The 13,540-nt window shown below is 45.8% G+C and overlaps 1 protein-coding gene across 1 annotated transcript in view; it reads left to right on the top strand.

Annotated features, from left to right (window-relative positions):
- Positions 1-13,540, top strand: part of ADGRE1 (adhesion G protein-coupled receptor E1) — a 66,657-nt gene that overhangs the window by 14,123 nt on the left and 38,994 nt on the right. Inside the window, exons 5-10 of the mRNA XM_087425616.1 lie at positions 1,505-1,660; positions 3,941-4,087; positions 6,081-6,227; positions 8,077-8,223; positions 10,774-10,929; positions 13,274-13,420. Coding sequence (XP_087281742.1) covers positions 1,505-1,660; positions 3,941-4,087; positions 6,081-6,227; positions 8,077-8,223; positions 10,774-10,929; positions 13,274-13,420 — 900 coding nt within the window. The remainder of the gene's footprint in view (positions 1-1,504; positions 1,661-3,940; positions 4,088-6,080; positions 6,228-8,076; positions 8,224-10,773; positions 10,930-13,273; positions 13,421-13,540) is intronic.

The raw sequence follows: 13,540 nt of genomic DNA, 5'->3' as shown, positions 1-13,540 counted from the left end.
TTATTCTCTTGATAGTGAAGATCTGATTATGCCTCTGAATAAGACCAGACGTTGGCAAAATTTTCTGTAAGGGAACAGAAAGTAAATATTTTGGAGACTGCAAGGCTTACGATCTCTGTCCTGACTACTCAGTGCTCCAGCTGTGGTGCAAAAGCAGCCATAGATGATACAAAAATGAATGGATGTGGCTGTGTGCCAATAAAGCTTTATTTACACGAACAAGTGATGGGCCGGATTTGACCTATGGGATGTAGCTTGCTGAGCTCTGAAGAAGAGAATGCATTTCTATCACTGTGGTTGCCAGGGAGCCCCAAATGTCCTTCTTTATCTTTGAGCTACAGTTCATGGGTTATTCAGTCAGCTCAGTAGTGCTGGTGGGCCCTAGTGTTTACATTTGATGTGAAATCAATGTTCCCCATCTATAAAGTGATGGACACTATAGCAACGATTTTGTCCACTGTATGTCTTTGACACCCAGCCTGGTACCTGATACATTCTGAGTTAAATAGATATTTGTTGAATGAAGGAACACGAACTTTAATCTTTAGTCAACTCCAATCATCCTTCTATTGACAGGCACTTAGGTCTTTCTAATGTTTTACAACTTAAAACAAAGCTGAATGAACGTCCCTGTGATCTTATCTTGATGTCCAGTGGCAGCTCCAGATATCTCTCTAGGAGAGGTGCAATTGATGGGGAGCGAGCTATAGGAGACCTGTCTTGAATGTGTGCTTGCATGACAAGTACATAGCAAGTGTTTATTTGGGGTGACTTGGCAGAGCAGGGATGAAGGGAATTAGGGGAGGGCCCCCCCACCATGGTACCATGACTGCACAATTCCCTGAGTGCTTCAGGAAGTAAATTCCTAGAATTGGCTTTGCAAGGTGTTGAACCTATGTATTGTTGGGTAACAGACCACCGGCAAACTTAGTTGCAAACAACAATCATTTATTTTGCTCATGAATGAATCTGCTATTAGGGCTGAGTTTGGGGAGGATGGCTTGTCTCGCTTCCATGCAGTGTCAGTTGAGCCTCAACTGGAGGCTAGAGGATCCACTTTGAAGAGGGTCTACTCACAAGGCTGGCAAGGTGGTGCTGGCTGTTGACTGGCTGCTCCCCCAGGGCTGTGGGCTGGATGTCTTAGTTCTGCCCCATGTGAGCTGCATTTTCATGGCTGGTTGGCTTCCTCAAAGTATGGCAGCTCATTTCCAAGAATGAGCCACTGAAGAGAACAACGAAGTACATTATATTTTTATGACCCAGCGTGACATTCCTCTGACCCAGCATGGTATTTTTATGACCTGGTGTCACTTCCACCATAGTCGCAAGCATGCTCAGATTCCAGGGGAGGGAATATAGACCCCAATACTTGATGGATGGAGTACCAAGGTCTCACTGAAAGAAGGGCTTATGGGAGGGAAACATTGTTTCAACCATCTTTGGAAAATACAATCTGAGGCACAAGATGAAGCAACTTTGTAACTCTGACTCTTTCTCTATCCAGATATAGATGAGTGTTCTCAAAATCCCCTACAATGTGGTCACAACTCAATCTGCAAAAACCTGCCAGGGAGGTACAAGTGCAGCTGTTTGCCTGGTTTCTCTTCTCCTACTGGAAACAACTGGAACCCTGGAAAGCCAGGTCGTTTCGCCTGCACAGGTAATGCTCTCAGGCTCTCAGGCATGGTCTTTGGTGGAATGCTATCACTGAGTTGGGTACATGTGTTTCTCACTGTAGACACCCAATCTTTTGTCTGCTCACTCTCCTCCACTGCTCCTCAGACATCAATGAATGCCTCTCCAGCGGAATCTGCCCAGAGCATTCTGAGTGTTCCAACTCCTTGGGAAGCTACAGGTGCAGCTGTCGTGATGGGCTCTTCTCTAACAACTCCGCCTGTGAAGGCATAGAGGGCCTGCCCTTCTTTATTTACCTACTTAATTAAGAATCACCTCATTTGATGGTCCTTTGAGGCAGGGATCATGATCCTCACTTTAGGAATGAGAAAATTGAGGCTCAGAGAGGTGAAGTGACTTGCCCAAGGATGCATAGCTGTTAAGTGGAAGAACCAGGGTTTGAACTCCTGTTGAGGCGCTACTGTGACTTAAGCACTGGGTCAGGCAGTACTTGAGAGTAATGGGAGGCTCTGTCCCTACAGCGATTTTATCCTCAGGGGACATTGGAAACATCTAGAGACATTTTTGATTGTTGCAGCTGCTGGTGGTGTTGGGGTTGTGTGTGCTATTGTCATCTAGTGGGTAGAAGCCAGAGATGCTGTTAAATACTCTACAATGCACAGAACAGCCTCCCCGCAAATAAAAATGATCCAGTCCCAAATTTCAGTAGTGCTGAGGTAGAGAAACTCTGTCCTAGGGAGAGCTCAGATCCAAACCTCAGCACTTTTTCCTAAAAGATATTTGAATTAAGACCTGAGAGTTACCCTCACCCCTCTTCCCCTTCCATATTAGATCAGTCATCATGTGTCGGGGAATCTACCCGCTAAATATGTCTTGAATCTCTCCATTCTTCTCCATCCTTGGATCAGGCTTCATCCGTATTGCAGCAGCGTCCCCTCTGGTCTCTCCCTTTCTGCAGTCTTGTCGCCTCTAGTCTATCCTCCACACTGCAGTGAGAATGTTCTCACCAAGACACCAAGGCTCCATCTTCCTGAGTCTAGTGTGGTTCTATTGTTCTCCACATTCATTTATAGGAAGGGTGACTCCATCCAGCGGGGCATGGAGTGATCCAGCCCTCATCACATCCCCTTGACTGGGAGTCAGAGATATCTGAAGTCATCTCTGATTTCTCTAGTCCATTTTTAGCAGTTAGCTATTGCTGAGTAACAAATCACCCTGAATGACAAGAGCTGAAAAAACATAACGTTTATTTAGCTCTTGATTCCATGCATTGGTGGTTTAGGTTGGGCTCTGCTGGTCAGTTCTTTGGGTCTCAAACATTCTTCATGTGTCTGTGGTCAGCTGTGGTTGGGCTGGGCTGTCGCACATGACTGGGGCTCATCTGGGATGATCCATGTCTTCCATCCTTCATTAGGCTAGTTTAGGGCTTGTTCATGTGGCAGAATCAGGAGGCCCAAAGCATGAACAGAAGCAAAGAAGCCTCTAGAGGTCAAAGTTAGGAACTTGTGCCACATCACTTCTGCTGCATTCAATTGGCCAATGGAAGTCATAGGGCCAGCTGGATTCAGCGGTAGGAAACAAACTCCACATTTAAAGAGAGGAGTGTCAAAGTTACATCATACTGCATAACCTGCATCCTGAGGTGTGGATATAGGGGTATATATGTGGCCATTGAAGTTCACACTCGTGGCAGATATCTTTTGGATGGATGAATAGATGGAAAGCTGGATGCATAGATAGATGGATAGCTGCTTGGATAGATGGATGGATGGGTGGGTGGATGGATGGATGGATGAATAGATGGATGAATAGATGGATAGAAAGATGGATGAAAAGATGGAAAGCTGGATGTATAGATAGATGGACAGCTGCTTGGATAGATGGATGGATGGTTGGGTGGGTGGATGGATGGATGGATGGATGAATGGATGGATGGATGGATGGATGGATGGGTGGGTGGATGGATGGATGGATGCATGACACAAACAAATGAACAAAAACAAAGGAATAAACAGTGTACTTTTTTGTCTATGCTAAAAAAGAAGGACTACAGCCTTTCTGCAAGCTATGATCATTATGTTTGACATTATTGTCATCCTTTTGCTTACATACCACTGGCCAGAATTTATTCTAACCACCACACCTACCTGCAAGGGAGGTTAGGGAGAAGGGGAGAATGTGGGTATTGGGGAGCCTCAGTGCTGTGTGCCACGAGCTAAGAACATGTAGAGCGAATCTCCACTTGCAGGCTCCTGTCTTAATTTCCTCCTCTGCCTTGACCTGGGTTTTCTCTTCCACTCTCTAGATGTGGATGAATGTGTGGATCCCAGAGCCTGCCCAGAGCGTGCGACTTGCCACAACAGCCCTGGAAGCTACTATTGTGTCTGCAACCCAGGATTTGTTTCTAGAAGTGGAAACGCGAGATTCCTCGGTCCTAGAGGGACATGTGAAGGTAGGTGGAGGGATCTGTTGGGGAATCAGGTCCAATTCTGTTTGCAAAGACAGCAGTGGTGGGAGAGGAGTCGGGGGAGGTCTTGGCTGAATCATTCATTCATACATTCATTCATTCATGCACCCTTTGACCAATACTTCTTGAGCATCTACAATACACCAGGTTCTATTCTAGGGATGGCGGACACAGCAGTGACTAACACAGGCAATAATATTTGTTCTCCTGGAGCTTATCATCTAGTGTGGAGGGAGATAGCTAACAAAAAATAGATGCGTGAACATCTTGTGTGTTAGGAATAGTTAAAGGAGCTGAAGACAAGTAAGGCAGGAAAGGCAGATAAAGGGTTCTGGGGATGGGATCCTACCACTTTTAACAGAGTGGTAAGGAAAGGCCGTGCTGAGAAGTTGATATTTGAGATAAGATCGAAGGAGTGAGGGAGTGAGAGATTGGGTGTCTGGGGAAGGATGTTCCAGGAGGAGGGAACAGCAGGTACAAAGGCCTGGAGGCAGGACCCCAGCCAATGCGTTAAGCTCTCCCATACATGTGTTCATTCAGTCCTCCCAACAACCTGAAGGTATTGGCTGTACTCTACACCAATTTCACAGACGAGGAAACTGAGCCTCCACTGTGATGGAATCACCCTCCCAAAGCCAAATAGAGAGGATGTAGGAGAGTCAGGATCTCAGTGTGCCTAGATATCACTTCACACCCCATGCTCCCAACCACCATGCCATTCTGCCTCCAAATGAGGCTGCAACCTCTGGCAGCCCAAGGTGGGCTTGCGTAGGACACACATTGATTTAATCCCCAAGTGCCCAGACTCTGAGACTCAGGACAGCCTGAGTAGCTGTCATGCAGACATTCCAGAGCCAGACAGAACCCGGATTCCAATCCTCGTTGTGCCTTTCACAAGCTATGTGACAGTGCAGAATTGTGAAGCCCCAGTTTCCTCCTCTGAAAAGTGGAAATATTAGTTTATAGCTCATCGGGTTGCTACTAGCATTTGTGGAGCTAATGCATGTAAGAGATCTCTGTCAATGCCTGCCACAAAGACAGCTCGAGATGTGAGTGGTTAATTTTTATTTTAGTTAAGATTAACTTGCCTAGTACTTACTGTGCTCCAGGCTTTGTGGTAGGTGCTTTCCGGAGGTCACCTTACTTAGTCCTCTGAATGACCCTATGGGGTGGGTACTATTATCCTCATCTGACAGATGGGGAAACTGAGACACACAGAGATGAATTGTCTTGCACATTGTGTTAGGCAGCTTGGGCTGCATCACCAAATATTATAGACTGGGGGCCTTAAACAGCAGAGATTTATTTTTTCACATCTCTGGAGGCCAGAGGTCTGAAATCGAGGTGTCAGCAGGGCCTTGCATTCTCTGAAGGCTCTAGGAGAGAATCTGCTCCGTGTCTCTCTCCCAGCTTCTGGTCTTGCCAGCAATCCTTGGCATTCCTTGACCTGTAGACGCATCACTCCAATCTCTGCCTCTGTCATCACATGGTGTTCTCCCCAAGCCTGTCTCTGTGCCTCTTCTCCTCATCCTATAAAGACACCAGTCAGATCAGATTAAGGGACCGTCCTACTCCAGCATCATCCCATGTTAACTTACATCTTAATTGCAACTACTTTGTAGGGTCTTTGTAACCCTATTTCCAAATAAGGTCACATTCTCTAAGACCAGGTTAAGTACCTCAACATATCTTTTTTCTCTATGCCAAGAAAAAAAGACTACGGCCATTTGTGAAATCTGTTATCATTACATTTTGAAATTATTCATCACCCTTTTCCTTACATATTATTGGCCAGAATTTATTCTCTTGGTCCCACCTAACTGCAAGGGAGGTTAGGAAGAAGGGGAGAATGTGGGTATTGGGGAGCCTCAGCGCTGTGTGCCTCAAGCAAAGGACATGTAGAGCGAATCTGCACTTGCAGTTTCCTGTCTTAATTTCCTCGTCTTCCTTGACCTGGGTTTTCTCCTCCACTCTCTAGATGTGGATGAATGTGTGGATCCCAGAGCCTGCCCAGAGCATGCGACTTGCCACAACAGTCCTGGAAGCTACGATTGTGTCTGCAACCCAGGATTTGTTTCTAGCAGTGGAAACATGAGATTCCGTGGTCCAGGAGAGATGTGTGAAGGTAGGTGGAGGGATCTGTTGGGGGATAGGGTCCAATTCTGTTTGCAAATTCAGCAATGGTGGGAGAGAAGTAGGGGCGGGTCTCGGCTGAGCTCGAAGACTTTATCTTCAAAGCTGAAGCTAATAATTATTCATTCATACGTTCACTCATTAATTCATTAACTCCTGCACCCTTCGACCAATACTTCTTGAGCATCTACAATACAGCAGGTTCTGTTGTAGGGACAGCCGATACAGCAGTGAATAACACAAACAATAATATTTGTCCCCCTGGAAATTATCTTCTAGTGTGGAGGGAGATAGATAACAAAAAATAGATGGATGAACATATTGTGTGTTAGGGATACTTAAAGGAGATGAAGACAAATAAGGTAGGAAATGTAGATATAGATTTCCGGAGGTGGGGTTCTAATTTTAACACGGTGGTATGAAGAGGCCATGCTGAGAAGTTGATATTTGAGACAAGATCTGAAGGAAGTGAGGGAGTGAGAGACTGGGTGTCTGGGGAAGGATGTTCCAGGAGGAGGGAACACCAGGTACAAAAGGCTGGAGGCAGGATCCCAGCCAAGGCGCTAAGCTCTCCCTCAAGAGTGCTCATTCAGTCCTCCCAACAACCTGATGGTATTGGTCGCATTGTAGACCCATTTCACAGACAAGGACTGTGAGCCTCCATTGTCGTGGAATCACCCTCCCAAGGCCAAATAGATAAGAGGTAAGAGAGTCAGGATGTGAGTGTGCCCAGGAGTGACTTCACGCCCCATACTCACAACCACCATGCCATTCTGCCTCCAAATGAGGCTGCAACCTCTGGCAGCTCAAGGTGGGCTTGCGTAGGACAGACATTGATTTAATCACCCAATTCCCAGACTCTGGCACTCAAGACAGACTGAGAAGCTGTCATGCAAACATTCCAGAGCCAGACAGAACCCGGATTCCAATCCTCATTGTGCCTTTCACAATCTATGCGACGCTGCACAATTTTGAATTTCCAATTTCCTCCTCTGAAAAGTGGAACTGTTAGTTTATAGCTCATAGGGCTGCTATGAGCATTCATGGAGCTAACACATGTAAGGGATCTACGGCAATGCCTGCCACAAACAAAGCTCGACATGTTAGCGGTTAATATTTATTTTAGTTAAGATTTGCTTGCATAGAACTCACTGTGCTCCAGGCTCTGTGGTGAGCGCTTTACAGAGGTCATCTTATTTAATCCTCTGAATGACCTTGTGGGGTGGGTATTATTATCCTCGTCTGACAGATGGGGAAATTGAGACACACAGAGATGAATTCTCTTGTCCATTGTGTTAGGAAGCTCGGGCTGTATAACAAAATGTTGTAGACTGGCGGCCTTAAATAACAGAGAAGTATTGTCCCACATTCTGGAGGCCAGAGGTCTGGAATCAAGGTGTCAGCAGGGCCGTGCTTTCTCTGAAGGCTCTGGGAGAGAACCTGCTCCGTGTCTCTCTCCTAGCTTCTGGTGTTGCTGGCAATCTTCGGTGTCTCTTGACTTGTAGATGCATCACTCCCATCTCTGCCTCTGGTATCACATGGTGTTCTCCCCAAGCCTGTCTCTGTGCCTCTTCACCCCTTTCATAAGGACACCAATTATATCAGATTAAGGGACCATCCTTCTCCAGCATGATCCCACATTAACTTACATGTTAATTGCATCTACAAGGACCCTATTTCCAAATAAGGTCACATTCTAAGGGACCAGGTTTAGGACCTCAACATTTCTTTTCGGAGGACACAATTCAACCCACAACAGTCTCCTTCACTCTCAAATGCTGCCTCCCCTTGCAGCCCTGCTCTGGGGCGCTAACTCAACCTTTTCCTTCTACGCTGCCTAGATGTGAATGAGTGTGCGAGTTCCACCATCTGCCCAGCTAATGCAACCTGCACCAACACTTTGGACAGTTACTACTGCACTTGTGAACAAGGCTTCCTGTCCAGCACCGGAGAGACACAGTTCGTGGGCCCAGGAGTCGAATGCAAAGGTGAGTTCACGTCCCCTCAAAGGTGGTCGGAAAAGCAGGTGGGATCTAGCTGGGTAGCAGATACAGGTGCTTTTTGTTTTTTCCCCAAATACTATTTCCTTCCTTCTTTCTTTCCTTCCTTTCTTCCTTCTTTCCTTCCTTCCTTCCTCCCTCCCACTCTCCCTCCCTTCCTTTGTTCCTTCCATCCCTCCCTCCCTCCGTTTCTTTCTTTCTTTCTTTCTTCCTTCCTTCCTTCCTTCCTTCCTTTCTTTCTTTCTTTCTTTCTTTCTTTCTTTCCTTCTTTCTTTGTCTCTCTCTCACTCTCTTTTTCTTTCTCCTAACTCTCTTTCTTTCTTTTCATTCTTCCTTTCTCTCTCTCTCTCTCTCTCTCTCTCTCTCTCTCTCTTTCTCTTGTTCACCGTAAGAATTACTCTGGGTCACTAAAATTTCCAATTATTACAGACTGGCATTAGGAAGAAAAGAAAAATTAAAATCATGCTACCTGTCAACATTCAGAAATACCCACTGATTTCATTTTGAGGGTCCATCTTTTGGTTGCCTCTCCATGTGGATAATTAGAATTTCTAACATTTGTAGAGTGCCAGGCCCTGTCTGAAGGGCTTTGTGTGCATTTTCACATTAAATGGACAATAGGCATTGTGATGATCTCCACTGTCCAGACGAGAAAACTGAGGCTTGGAGAGCTGAAATGACTTGTTTAGGGTCATGCAGTTGAACTGGGATTCAAACCCATGTCTTTCTGACTTTACTGAGGGTCTCTCAACCACGTCGCTTAGCTGCCACACTCTAGTTAAGAGATGTTGGTGAAATATATTTCATCTCTCTAGGCTTCAAGGTTTCCATCTGTAAAACGGGCATATAAGAGTATCTAACTCCAAGGATAATTGGGAAGATTAAATGCAATAATGTATGCAGTGTGCTAGGCCCATGTGCAGTATTAAGAGCTATATTAACATAAATAATATGAAGTGAAATAATTCCCAGAAGGAGCTAAGTTCTCTGTCGGCATTCCTTATATTTAAACTCCAGTTCTCCTCTTGACAGTAAAGATCTGATTATGCCTCTGAATAAGACCAGAGGTTGGCAAATTTTTCTGTAAGGGGCCAGATAGTAAACACTGTGGAAGTTGCCAGCCGTAGGATCTCTGTCATGACCACTCAGTTGTGGTGCAAACACAGCCATAGATGATACAAAAATGAATGGATGTGGTTGTGTGCCAATAAAGCTTTATTTACACAAACAGGTGGTGGGCTGGATTTGACCCATGGGATGTAGTTTGCTGAGCTCTCAAGAAGAAAATGCATTTCTCTCACTTTTGCTGTTAGTTTCCAGGGAGCCCCAAACATCGTTCTTTATCTTTGGGCTACAGTTCATGGGTAATTCAGTCAGCTCAGTAGTGCTGATGAGCCCTGGTGTTTGAATTTGGGGTGAAATCAATATTCCCCTCTAGAAAATGATGGATACTACAGCAACTATTTTGTCTGCTCTATGTCTTTGACCCTCAGCATGCTGCCTGATACATTGTGAGTTAAATATATATTTGTTGAATGAAGGGACATGTATCTTATTCTTTATGTCAACTCCAGATTGAATCTTCCTTCTATTGACAGGCACTTGGGTTTTTCTAATGTTTTATAACTTGAAACAAAGCTGAATGAACGTTCCTGTGATCTTATCTTGATGTACAGTGGCAGCTCCAGATACCTCTCTAGGAGAGGTGCAATGATGGGGAGGGAGCTATAGGAGACTTGCCTTGAAAGTGTGCTTGCATGACAAGTACATAGTAAGTGTTTATTTGGGGTGACTTGGCAGAGCAGGGCTGAAGGAAATTAGGGGAGGGGCCCCCCTGGTACCATGACTGCACAATTCCATGAGTGCTTCAATGAGTAAATTCCTAGAATTGGCTATCTGTCCAAACTATCTATTGTTGGGTAACAGACCACTTGCAAACTTAGTTGCAAACAACAATCATTTATTTTGCTCGTGAATGAATCTTCTATTAGGGCTGAGTTTGGAGAGGATGGCTTGTCCCTATTCCACAGTGGCTTGTCCCTATTCCACAGTGTCAGTTGAGTTGGCTCAACTGGAGGCTAGAGGATCCACTTTGAAGAGGGCCTACTCACAAGGCTGGCAAGGTGGTGTTGGCTATTGGCTGACTGCTCCCCCAGGGCTGTGGGCTGGAAGTCTTAGTTTTTCCCCATGTGAGCTGCATTTTCACAGCTGGTTGGGCTTCCTCAAAGTATGACAGCTGATTTCCAAGAATGAGCATCTCAAGAGTACAAGGAAGTACATTATATTTTTATGACCTAGTGTGATATTCTTATGACCCACCAGTGTATTTTTATGAACTGCTGTCACTTCCACGATGGTCACAGCATGCTCAGATTACAGGGGAGGGAATATAGACCCCAATACTTGATGGATGGAGTACCAAGGTCTCACTGAAAGAAGGGCTTATGGCAGGGAAACATTGTTTCAACCATCTTTGGAAAATACAATGGGCAGCACAAGATGAGACAACTTTGTAACTCTGACTCTTTCTCTATCCAGATATAGATGAGTGTTCTCAAAGTCCCCTACAATGTGGTCTTAACTCAGTCTGCCAAAACCTGCCAGGGAGGTACGAGTGCAGCTGTTTGCCTGGTTTCTCTTCTCCTACTGGAAACAACTGGAACTCGGGAAACCCAGGTCATTTCGCCTGTACAGGTAATGCTCTCAGGCTCTCAGACACGGCTTTTGGTGGAAAGCTACCATCAATTTGGGTACATGTGCTTCTCATCCTAGACACCCAATCTTTTGTCTGCTCACTCTCATCCACCACTCCTCAGACATCAATGAATGCCTCTCCAGTAGAATCTGCTCAGAGCATTCCAAGTGTTCCAACTCCTTGCAAAGCTACAGTTGCAGCTGTCGAGATGGGCTCTTCTCTAACAACTCCACCTCTGAAAGTCTAGAGGGCCTGCCCTTCTTTATTTACCTACTTGATTAAGAATCACCTCATTTGATGATCCTATGAGGTAGGGATCATGATCCTCATTTTAGGAATGAGAAAATTGAGGCTCAGAGAGGTGAAGTGACTTGCCAAAGGATGCACCATTATTAAGTGGAAGAACCAGGGTTTGAACTCCTGCTGAGGCGCTACTGTGACTTAAGCAGTGGGTCAGGCAGTACTTGAGAGTAATGGGGGGCTCTGTCCCTACAGCGATTTTATCCTCAGGGGACATTGGCAACGTCTGGAGACATTTTTTTTTTTAAAGATTTTATTTATTTATTTTTTCCCCCAAAGCCCCAGTAGATAGTTGTATGTCATAGCTGCACATCCTTCTAGTTGCTGTATGTGGGACGCGGCCTCAGCATGGCAGGAGAAGCGGCGCGTCAGTGCGCGCCCGGGATCCGAACCCGGGCAGCCAGCAGCGGAGTGCGCGCACTTAACCGCTAAGCCACGGGGCCAGCCCTGGAGACATTTTTGATTGTCACAACTAGTGGTGGTGTTGGTGTTGTGTGTGCTATTGTCATCTAGCACGTAGAGGCCAAAGATGCTGTTAAACATCTTACAATGCACAGAACAGCCTCTTCACAACTAAAAATGATCAAGTCCCAAATGTCTCTAGTGCTGAGGTGGGGAAACTGTCCTAGGGGGAGCTTAGACCCAAACCTCAGCACTTTTTCCTAAAAGATATTTGAATTAAGACCTGAGAGTTACCCTCACCCCTCTTCCCTTTCCATATTAGATCAGTCCTCATGTCTTGGGGAATCTACCTGCTAAATATGTCTTGAATCTCTCCACTCTTCTCCATCCTTGGATCAGGCTTCATCGTATTGCAGCAGCATCCCCTCTGGTCTCTCCCTTTCTCCAGTCTTGTCACCTCTAGTCCATCCTCCACACTGCAGCCAGAATGTTCTGAGCAAGACACCAGGGCTCCATCTCCCTGAGTCTAGTGTGGTTCTATTGTTCTCCACATTATGGGGAAGGTGACTCCATCCAGCAGAGTGTGGAGTGACCCTGCCCTCGTCACATCTCCTTGGCTTGGAGTCAGAGATATTTGAAGTCACCTCTGATTTTTCTAGTCCATTTGTAGCAGTCAGCTATTGCTGAGTAACAAATCACCCTGTTGACAATGGCTAAAAAAACCCACCATTTATTTAGCTCTTGTTTCCATGCATTAGTGGTTTAAGTTGGGCTCTTCTGGTCAGTTCTTCGGGTCTCAAACATTCTTCATATGTCTGCGTTCAGCTGTGGTTGGGCTGGGCTGTCTCACGTGACTGGGTCTCATCTAGGATGATCCATGTCTTCCATCCTTCATTAGGCTAGTTTAGGGCTTGTTCATGTGGCAGAATCAGGAGGCCCAAAGCATGAACAGAAGCAAAGAAGCCTTTAGAGGTCTAAGTTAGGAACTGGCACCACATCACTTGTGCTGCATTCAATTGGCCAATGGAAGTCATAGGGCCAGCTGGATTTAGGGGCCAGGAAACAAACAACACATTTAAAGAGAAGAGCGGCAGAGTCACATTGCACTGCACAGTCTGCATCCTGAGGTGTGGATACGGGGGTAGGTATGTGGCCAGTTAAGTGCCACACTTTTGGCAGACATTTTTGGGAGGATGAATAGATGGATAGATGGATGGATGGCTAGATGGGTAGCTCAATAGATGGATAGATGGATGAATTGATGGATGGATGGATGGATGGATGGATGGATGGATGGATGCATGGATGCGTGACACAAACAAGTGAACAAAAAAACAAAGGAATAAACAGTGCACGTTTTTGTCTGTGCTAAAAAAGAAAGACTACAGCCTTTCTGCAAGCTATGATCATTATGTGTGACATTATTTGTCATCCTTTTGCTTACATACCACTGGCCAGAATTTATTTTAACCACCACGCCTACCTGCAAGGGAGGTTAGGAAGAAGGGGAGAATGTGGGTATTGGGGAGCCTCAGCACTGCGTGCCACAAGCTAAGAACATGTAGAGCGAATCTCCACTTGCAGGCTCCTGTCTTCATTTCCTCGTCTTCCTTTACCCGGGTTTTCTCTTCCACTCTCTAGATGTGGATGAATGTGCGGATCCCAGAGCCTGCCCAGAGCATGCGACTTGCCAGAACAGCCCTGGAAGCTACTATTGTGTCTGCAACCCAGGATTTGTTTATAGAAGTGGAAACGTGAGATTCCTCGGTCCTAGAGGGACATGTGAAGGTAGGTGGAGGGATCTGTTGGGGAATCAGGTCCAATTCTGTTTGCAAAGACAGCAGTGGTGGGAGAGGAGTCGGGGGAGGTCTTGGCTGAATCATTCATTCATACATTCATTCATTCATG

Source organism: Ceratotherium simum, chromosome 39, assembly GCF_057802395.1.
Source record: "Ceratotherium simum simum isolate JZ-2026a chromosome 39, ASM5780239v1, whole genome shotgun sequence".
Classification (NCBI taxonomy): Eukaryota; Metazoa; Chordata; class Mammalia; order Perissodactyla; family Rhinocerotidae; genus Ceratotherium; species Ceratotherium simum.
This window is presented reverse-complemented; position numbering and strand designations above follow the sequence as displayed.